A 10,197-nucleotide genomic window follows, 5' to 3' on the forward strand; every position below is an offset into this window, starting at 1 on the left:
GAATATGTTTCTATTGATTTTTCTAATTTCTTGGCCACACAATGTACTTTACATCAAACTACTTGTCCTCACACTCCACAACAAAATGGGGTGGCTGACCGTAAAAACAGACATCTCATTGAAACTGCCCGTACCCTTCTTATTCATATGCAGGTTCCCCTTCACTTCTGGGCAGATGCTGTACTCATCTCTTGTTTTCTCATCAATCGCATGCCTTCATCTGTGCTCAACAATGACATTGCTCATAATCTATTGTTTCCAAATGCTCCTCTTTATCCTCTAACTCCACATGTCTTTGGTTGTACTTGTTTTGTTCATGATCTCACTCCTGGTAAGGATAAGTTAACATCCAAAGCCTTTCAGTGTATCTTTCTTGGTTATTCTCGTATTCAAAAAGGTTATCATTGTTATTCTCCTGATCTTAAGCGTTATATTGTTTCTGCTGATGTCACTTTCCTTGATCAACAACCCTTTCATTCTATCTAATCTCAGTTGTCACGGGTTGATCAAGTTCTTCCTGTTCCTTTTCTTGAATTGTCTTTACCAGTTGCAGGTGACTCTCTCCCAGAGGACAGAACTCTTGTCTCCATCCCTGCTGACCGCCCTTTTCTCACCTATCAGCGTCGTCAGAAAGTGCCTCCTGCAGACTTGGCCCTGGGAGACTCATCGTCCTCTCCAGTCATCTCTTCCCCTCCGGCTCCTTCACCAGAGGCTCTTCCTATTGCCCAAAGAAAAGGTATACGTACTACTCGAAACCCTTATCCTCTTTATACCTTTTTAAGCTATGACCGTCTTTCTACTTCACATTACTCATTTGTTTCTAGTATTTCTTCTGTTTCTATTCCTAAGACCACAGGTGAAGCACTTTCCCATCCAGGGTGGCGCCAAGCGATGCTTGATGAAATGACTGCTCTTCATTCCAATGGCACTTGGGATCTTGTTCCTGCACCTCCAGAGAAGTCTATTGTTGGTTGTCGGTGGGTCTTTAATGTCAAGGTTGGACCTGATGTCCATATTGACCGTCTCAAGGCAAGCTTAGTCGCCAAAGGTTTTACTCAGATATTCGGACTTGACTATGGTGACACGTTCTCTCCTGTCGCTGAGATGGCGTCTGTCCGAATGTTTCTTGCCCTCGCTGTTGTTCGTCACTGGCCACTCCTTCAACTAGACATTAAAAATGCTTTTCTTCATGGTGATTTACAAGAAGAGGTTTACATGGAGCAACCACCTGGGTTTGTTGCTCAGGGGGAGTCTGGGATGGTGTGCAGACTTCGTAAGTCTTTATATGGCCTCAAGCAGTCCCCTCGAGCTTGGTTCAGCCGTTTTAGTTCTGCTGTTCAGGCTTTTGGCTTAATCCGCAGTAAGGTTGATCATTCTGTGTTTTATAGTTTCACATCTCCTGACAAATGCATCTTTTTGTTAGTCTATGTCGATGATATTATTCTCACTGGAAGTGATCAAGTTGGGATTCATCAGTTAAAACAGTATTTGTTCAGTCAATTTCAAACAAAGGATCTTGGTAAGCTTCGTTACTTCTTAGGAATTGAAGTAGCACAGTCTAGACAGGGCATTTCTATCTGTCAAAGGAAATATGCCTTGGATATCCTAGAGGAGACTGGTATGTTGGCGTGTAAGCCGGTTGATACACCCATGGATCCTACTATCAAATTACTACCCGGACAAGGAGAACCATTATCTGATCCTGGACGTTATCGGAGGTTGATTGGGAAGCTCAATTATCTCACTGTGACTAGGTCGGACATTTCTTTTGCTGTTAGTGTCGCTAGTCAGTTTCTTGATTCTCCGTGTGATTCTCATTGGGATGCTGCTGTTAGGATCCTTCGTTACATCAAAGGAGCACCAAGGAAAGGTTTATTATATTCAGATCAGGGAAATACAGAAATTTGTGGTTATTCAGATGCCGATTGGGCAAGATCACCCTCGGATAGGCGCTCTACTTCAGGCTATTGTGTTTTCTTTGGAGGAAACCTGATTTCTTGGAAAAGTAAGAAACAACTTGGTTAAAGCAGTTGATTCGGGAGCTCCATCTTTGTGAACAGAAGCAACCCATGACTCTCATTTGTGACAATCAAGCTGCACTACATATATCCTCTAATCCTGTATTTCATGATAGAACCAAACATATAGAGATCGATTGTCATTTCATTCAAGAAAAGATTCAGTCAGGAGAAATCAAAACGGAATTTGTCAACTCCAATGATCAACTCGCAGATGTCTTCACTAAAGCTCTTAGGGGTCCTTGGGTTGAATATATTTGTAGCAAGCTGGGTGCTTACAATATATATGCTCCAGCTTGAGGGGGAATGTTAGAATAGTTGTAAAAATAGTTCAGTAGTCCCACATCTTATGAGCTCAGCCCATTAGGTCTTTTAGTCTCTTTAAATAGAGAGCTCTTGTACATTGTAACACACTATGATTATTCAATATACAATTATTCTTTAATCTCAAGTGTTTACAAGATTTTTAAAGTAAAATAATCACTTTTTTCTCAAAAGCTCTATGAGGAAACCGCTAAAGAAAAGATTTTTTGGCCCTAAAATAAGCTAATCCAAACAAGAACTGAGCGGAAGCCAAATGCCTAATCTTATCACAAAGAAGCAGCCCTCCAAAGAAATTTCCTTTCTGATAAGCTCTCGTATAAGGGTGAGAGAGTAAAGAGAATGAAGTGAATTGAGGGGCAGAGAATGTTCTCTGTAATTTGTGTAATTTATACTCATCAAATGAACTGAAGATAGAGTTCTCATTTTTATACAGTCAGTTAAGAACAGTTGGAGACAACCGTCTTAACTGATCCTAGGGTAGTTGTAAGTCTGTTACAACAGAATCTAATACAAGTGTAACAGACTAAACTATCTAGAATTTTGTTTGTTAGAAACAGAAGCTCAGGGCCAATACATGTGTAGGACATTCTCTAACAGCCCACCCTCAAACTCAGGGTGGATGCAAGAATTGCAACTGACCAAACACCCAGAGTTTGTTTGTAAGACAGCAGAATCTGAGCTTGGATAAAGAGAGACATGGCCAGAACATCTGCAATCTAATCTTCAGTAGAACATGAGCAACAATTAAGCTCTTGTTGAGGACCCTCTCACGAACCAAAAAAGATGTCAAGCTCCATATGCTAGGTATGGGTGTGGAGAACCGGATTATGTGAAAGGGAGATTGTACTCAAATTATCACAGTATATCACGAGTGGTAACTGGAACTTGAAGTTATGAATCATGTCTGAATCCAGACAAGTTCTGCCAGGTTGAAGCCAGACTTTTGTACCCAGCATCAGTGCTGGAATGAGCAACTAGAGGGTGCTTTATAGACCAAGAGACCATGTTTTAGGTCCCAAAAAAACACATTATCTAGAATTGGACCTGCAATCATCTTGATCAGATGCCCAATCTGCATAACAAAAAGACATAAAGGGAGAGAGGATGATGGCACTGTGCTGGAAGAAGGAGAAGATCAAGTGTTAGGGTACCTTTCAAATACCGCAACATGTGATTAACTACCTTCCAGTGAGTTTCTAGCGGCTGTGACATATACCTACAGGTATTTTTAACACTGAAAGAGAGCTTAAGGCTAGGAATAGTTGCATATTGTAATGACCTGTTATGATACCACCCATTACTAGGGTGTATCAAAGGTGCAACCACAGGGGATCAACACCTTCATAACTAACTCACACATTCCAGGGGGCATGAAAGGGAGAGTGGGTTTCAGTTACCTCGGGAAGGGGACTATAAGAAAGATGGGGAGGAATGGTTTAGCATCTTGGGAATTTACTTGGACTTGGGCTGGGAGGGTATTGAGTCTCCCAAATTCTCAGATATCTGTCATTGTTCTTGTTCATTTAATTTTCCATTGTAATACATTCTCACTTTTCTTTAGTAAAAGCATGTACAATTCTTGTTCGGTAAGAACTTCAATTCATCAATACAATTTTGTTTCATTTTTATTGTCTATCTGTTTTCTTTATTATTTGAGTATCAATCCTATCATGACCCAACAAGGGATCTATATAAGTGGGGATATACATATAATCACTGCCATGTTTGTTTACAGCATCCATTCATAGGAGTAGATATACCCTTGGCGTCCCTCATATGAGCTTCGGATAATAAGTCCCTCACTTACTTGAGACAGAAGTAGAGGACCATCAGAAGGTGCTCGACCCAATACCAAAAAAATAGTCAAGAGATCCCAACTGTTTAAGAGAAAACACTCATAAGCTGTTCAACAAGAGACAGAGAAGTTCCACTGACAATAATGCCATCCATGTAAACCAACACACAGAAAATGAGTGGAGCTCTTGTGCATAAAAAGATAAGGGTCACATTTAATGGGAATAAAACCGAAATTGAGAAGTGTTTTGGTAACAGTCTCAAACCAGGCCCTATGTGCGTGATTGAGACCAGAGAGCTTTTCGGAACTAACAAACCAGGGATTTATCAGAGGCTTCATACCCCGGAGATTGTTGCATATAAACTTCCTCAAGAAACCCATTAAGCAAGGCATTATTTACATCGAGTTGTTAGATAGACCACCCATTGGTGAGTGCCAAAGTGAGGATGAGAATGGTCACTAGTTTAATTTAACTACTACGAAGAAGGTTTATATGTAATTAAACCCAGGTTGGAGATCAAAGCAGGTCTTATATTTGTTTATAGTCATCCGGATTCTCCTTTAATCGGAATACCCATTTACAACCAATAGTTGTCAGACTAGGTGGAAGGGGGAACAAGGACAAGATATGACTAGTCATCAATGAATCGAATTCAGCTTCATCATGGCAGCCATCCAATGGGGTTCACCAAGGCCTGTTTGCTCTAAATGCGTAAGTAGCAAGGTGAGGACAATCTGGTTTTGACAATACCAGACTTAGGACAGGTTTGCATAGGATGAACAAACCTGCATGTAGAAGAATAGGGTGGCAGGACTAGAGGAAGGGGATATAGGGGATGATGAAGGTTGGGAAGAGGCAGCGGAAGAATTAGAGGCAGAATAAAGAGAATGAGAAGAAGGGGTCACAGAACTGAGAAGAAAAGGGGGGGGGGGAGGAAGTTGGGGAAACTGAATAAGGCAAAGAAGGTACAGACAGGAATAATGGGAGGAGAGAGATTAGAACAGCTAGATTTTTCTGCTACTAAATAAGGGAATTAAACTCATTCAGAATAAAATCCTTTGAGATGTTTAATCTGCCGTCAGGTCAAAGGCACTTAACCCTTATGGGCAGCAATGTAGGAGCCAGAAAGGTGCATTCAGTGATGTGGAAATCTGATATATGTTGTTTATAGGAACGTAGGAAAGGATAACACACACAACCAAACACCTTTAAGAAGCTGTAATTAGAGGATTTGTTAAAGAAACAAATGAAAGGAATCATTGTTGAGAGAAACAGTGGGCAAACAGTGGATGAGCCGATGAGGTAAACTTGCAGTAAGAAAGGCATGATCCAAAAAGGTGAAAGGTAAGGAAGCCAACATTTTTCCTATGCTTACAGCCCCCATTGCCATTTTGGTGGTAGGTGTGGGGGAAAATAAAGCAGTGAACAATGCCGAAGTCAGCTAGAACCTTGGAAAACGTTCCTAAATTCCCAACCGCAGTCAGTTTTTACAGACTTTATTTTCTTTCCCAATTTTAAATCATGGATATGAAGTGTTTAAAGAGGGAATTTTGCCCTGTGAAGCATAGAGGCTGACATGGCTGTGATATTTTGGTATAGCAGCCACAATTCAAATTCACTACAGCAAAATGCAACACTAAACAAAACTTGTGGTGACTAGAGATTGCAACCCACCGCACCACCATTATAATGGTGTAATCGTGTTCTATTTATTGATAACCCTACAAACAACTAAGAGGGTTGTCTCATAGCTCTCGCTTTTTATGGGGGCAATGTAGACAGGGAGTCGCAGATGCTAAGTGCATCAATCATCATGAAGTTCCACAGTAGAATTTTAAATTCAAGTACCTGAGTTTTGCACTTCTCTCGACAAAGTATAAATTTTCAATAAATTAAAAAGAGATATGCAATAAGCTTCTCAAGAACTGCCTATAACAATCAACAAAAATAATAGAGACTCAAATTACTTTGCTGGGTTTCCCATACCAATTCTATATTCCAAAAAGTTTTGCAAATTTCAATCAAGGCCATCTTTACATATGATAAATATTTGTTTCTCTAAAAGGGTGGAGAAAAATGAATTGTCTAGTTCAAAGGCATTTCCTTGATGACCCAATAATCACTCATCAGTTGGACATACATTCAGTGTTGTAAGTGAAAATCCATTTGACTTATAAAATAAACCCAAAATAGAATAATAATAATAATTATCTGCCTTTGATTTGTTCCATGTTATGGTTGAGTCAGACAAAAAATAAGATTTTTGCAGCAGAATGTCAATGGTGACAGTGTCTCTAGTACCAAACATAGCAGACAATTAGTATGTTCTTAATATTCTGACTGTTTTACCCCCTTTAACATCGCTATTAGTAAGTTAGATGACTAGGCTTCACTATTTTTAAATTTATAAAGGCACCAAAGGAGTGCACCTAACTAGAGGGCAGTGCCTCAACCAGCAAGAGGAGCTGAACCCTTCTAGGGTCTCGCTCAGTGCCTTTTGATGCTTTTACTGATATAGCGAGTAATAAAAAAAGCTCCAAAACAATTCATAATAGCAAGAAAATGAAATGAAAGACCAAATAACTTCATAATCATAACTCTAAAGTTCCTTAAAAAGCTACAACAAAATCACTTGTATAATGATGGGCTATTGCAGTTTGTATATCAGCGAATGAAGCCAAAGAAAAAGGCCCAAGACCAAATGATAATAGTAGAGGAAGTAACCTTCAACAATGATAACAAAAATGAGGGAGTAGAGGGGAGAAAATGTGAGTTAGTTATAGGAGAGTACAGGTGGCAGGTTGTGAATGGAGAGGGGGAGTTGGGTGGTAGTGTAATTGTGTAAGGAGTTGGTTCTAGTGTGGAGAGAGAAGAGTGAGGGGAAACGCATGATGAGTATCTTCTGGGAGAAAGAAATTGGGAACTCTAGGGTGAGGGTGTCATCTTAGAGGGAGCTGGGTATCTTTAATTTAGCTTCTTATTCTGCACATTTGTTTCTGCAGAATTGTTAGTCTCTGTAATAGGACCTCATCAATCTGTGTAATTGTGGAGTTACAGAAAAGAGCTGGTCTCCATTTGTTCTCACTATTTTCCTTCCTTGTACCATCATATAGTTTTCGGGCATAATGATTTATCTATCTTTTCCAATTTTATTAGATGCCCCTGAAGGGATACAATGCAAGATCATTTATTTTATATACCTTCATAAGGATATATTTAAGCAGTTCACCTCTGAAAATTACAAATACATTCACCAAAAATATATGAAGAATTTACTCAGGCAATTTAAAATGTCTCTATAGCAAAAGAATATCTATACTTCTCAGTTCTCAAACAATTCTAATTTTTAATATTAACATTATAACATCATCAGATAACCATCCACAATGAGCTTTTGTTTTTTATTTATAAAATGAGATGACCTCCAACAGCATAAGGATTAAGGAATTTCAGTTGATTTCTCTAAACCAAGTTCTTCCTCTACATAAACAGAACACGCCACATATGAAGGAGTTTAAAAAACTATAATTTATGCCTGAAAATTTCCTAGTGCATAATTATACCAAAAAAAACAAAAGTAACTAGGTAATCACATGACATTTTCCAATGTTCTTCTAAAAAATTGCATGATTATTCACAAAAACTATAGTATTCATTTAATTATTGCGACAAGTACAAACCTAACGAAAATAGAGCTATACCTGAAAGACGTGATTTTTCTACTTATGGTGCCTGATTAAAAGAGCACAGAAACGTGGTTAATCAAAAGCATTTATTTACCTACTTCCCTTCTTTGGACCAGATACCCCATCTTTGGACTTTTCACCTGCCATCCGCGAATGAATAAAAAAGGTCCATACTTTTATTAAGTTATTATACAAAATAATAGCAAAAACTATGTATTTATCCACAACACGAAAAACTGAAAAACATATATAATCAAGACTTCCACAAGTTAAGACAGAAAGAATATAAATAGAAGGGGCAAGAAATACACAATTCATTAGTCATACTAACCCTCAGAATCATCTTTCAATCTATCATTGGGATTAATTGTTCCTCCTCGAACAAAAGTCTTTGACCCAGGAGTAGTATCTCCTTGAAATGACTCTACAAATTCGGCATACAAGCGAGCAGTCTCATCTTCTGCTCTCTGCAGGAGACAAAAATCCATTACGATAACTATGAAATGCCTTTTCTATATTCTAACAAGAACTAACCAAACTGGACATATCAACCCTACCTTCTTCTTTGCCTCCTCCTCTTCTCTGTGCTTCTGGAATGGTGTCTTTTTCCGTGTGATGGAGAATGAACTCATCTCAGCATTAGCAAAGGAAGCCTGCCAAAAAACAATTGAAATGTTTCTAGATTTCAAGACCTAGACTCACAAAAAATTTCAACAAATTACACTTTCGAAATGTTCCTAAACTTTTCACACCTTCCATTCTCTAAAAGAATTCCTCTTTTAAATTTTACATCATGTACAAACTCTATTTGGTCCTCTAAAAAGGAAAATTTCTAGCACAACAAGAATGTGGAGAAAACACATCCGATACAAATTCCCATCCTCGGAACAAACGAAAGACACAAACAGAAAAATGCAGTGTCCTCTTTCTCAACTCAACCAACGAAACTAACAGTAACCCAATAGATTCTCATTTAGTCTAATCTAATCTAATAGTAATCTATAAAACCCCGCCTCAAACGGGGAAAAAAAAAAATTCTCCACCAACATAATAAAAATATTGAAATAACATGCAATATATACAATTAAAAAGAGATAGGTATTTGATATACAGGGGAAATCCGAACCTCCCAGAAAAAAGTGAGTAAGTGATGAACAGTAAAATCAGCTACAAGTTCAATCAAAAGGAGCGAAGGAAGAATGCGTGTCCTCCATAATTGAGCAGAGTGAAAAATGAGCACTTGACTGAATGAAAAAACAACATCTCATCTCATCTCATGAATGTAAATAGAGAATAGAAGCTTATAGGGTAATCAAATTCGAAACCCATTTCTTGAGGTTGATTATATGCGAAAGAACGAAGAGATGCATAGAATAGAAATAGAGAAAGGGGAAGAAGAGCGATGAAAGAGGAGAATCTCAACTCAACTCAACTCAACTCACCTGCGGGTTTTCTTCTTCCACTCGAGTCGATAGTAGAAACGTAAAGATGCGCTAACACTAATATAAAGGGCAGAGGAAAGGGTATTCTTATATTTTATGTCTGTCGCAATAACCTTGGTATACCTACTCCCCACATAAGATAAATTAAGGAATTACTTTTAAATTTTTCAAAATGTAAAATATCAAATTTAAATGTATTTATCCTGTCAATGTAAAGGTTTTAATGCTCCCAATCACTTTGTATATTGTCTAAATATTTAAAAAGATTTTGTGAACACCAACTTTGTCTCAACTTTTGATTGAGAAACAAAAAAATTTCATAACAGAAAAATGATAAAAAAAAAATAGAAAAAAGAGAAGTGTGGGCCCTTTCTCACAAAATTCATGGGGGGTGGGGGGGGAGTTATTCTTCTTTACACTTAAGAACTTGCAACTTTTCTATGATAATTTGGCCCTGTTTCCTTTTCTATTATATAAAGATTCATTGCAAAATTATAGAGGTAAGATTGTATACAATTTACCCTTATTCCTATATTTACAAGTCTGGGAGAGAGACTTATGCACCAAAATTTGCCCTTTTTCTTATATAAATAATCAGCCCTCATCCATTCATTGATTAAAAACAATTGTGTTAATACATTTTATCATTCAAGTATAAAGCATGTGTAATTATTGAGTAAAATTTTTAGGAGGATTGTAGGGCTTAGCAAGTTAGCTTTTGAGTATATGCAGCTCAGTTTTTGAATATTTTTTAGTTGACGTTTGAGAATTCATAAAGCTTCATACATCAAGTTTTGTCCTTCCTGAGGTAAGTTCCTTTACTTTCATTTTTTTTAGTTATTAGTTATTTTTTTCATATTTAGATTGTTTATCTTTTTATCTATTTTAGTTTGTATGTTGATAAATTATGATTTTTTCCTGTATTTGTGTA

General features: G+C 37.7%; 1 protein-coding gene across 1 annotated transcript in view; it reads right to left on the minus strand.

The window, feature by feature from the left end:
- Positions 1–9,289, minus strand: part of LOC133297672 (protein RRC1) — a 54,832-nt gene extending 45,543 nt beyond the window's left edge. Inside the window, exons 1-5 of the mRNA XM_061496840.1 lie at positions 9,267–9,289; positions 8,951–9,068; positions 8,382–8,477; positions 8,156–8,291; positions 7,919–7,964 (exon numbers count right to left, since the gene is read on the minus strand). Of these exons, the coding sequence (XP_061352824.1) occupies positions 7,919–7,964; positions 8,156–8,291; positions 8,382–8,456 (257 nt within the window). The 5' untranslated portion in view covers positions 8,457–8,477; positions 8,951–9,068; positions 9,267–9,289. The remainder of the gene's footprint in view (positions 1–7,918; positions 7,965–8,155; positions 8,292–8,381; positions 8,478–8,950; positions 9,069–9,266) is intronic.
- Positions 9,290–10,197: the final 908 nt, after the last annotated feature.

The sequence above is a fragment of the Gastrolobium bilobum genome, unplaced genomic scaffold (genome assembly GCF_033153095.1).
Source record: "Gastrolobium bilobum isolate Gb01-03AN ecotype WA unplaced genomic scaffold, APGP_CSIRO_Gbil_v1 utg8615, whole genome shotgun sequence".
Lineage (NCBI taxonomy): Eukaryota > Viridiplantae > Streptophyta > Magnoliopsida > Fabales > Fabaceae > Gastrolobium > Gastrolobium bilobum.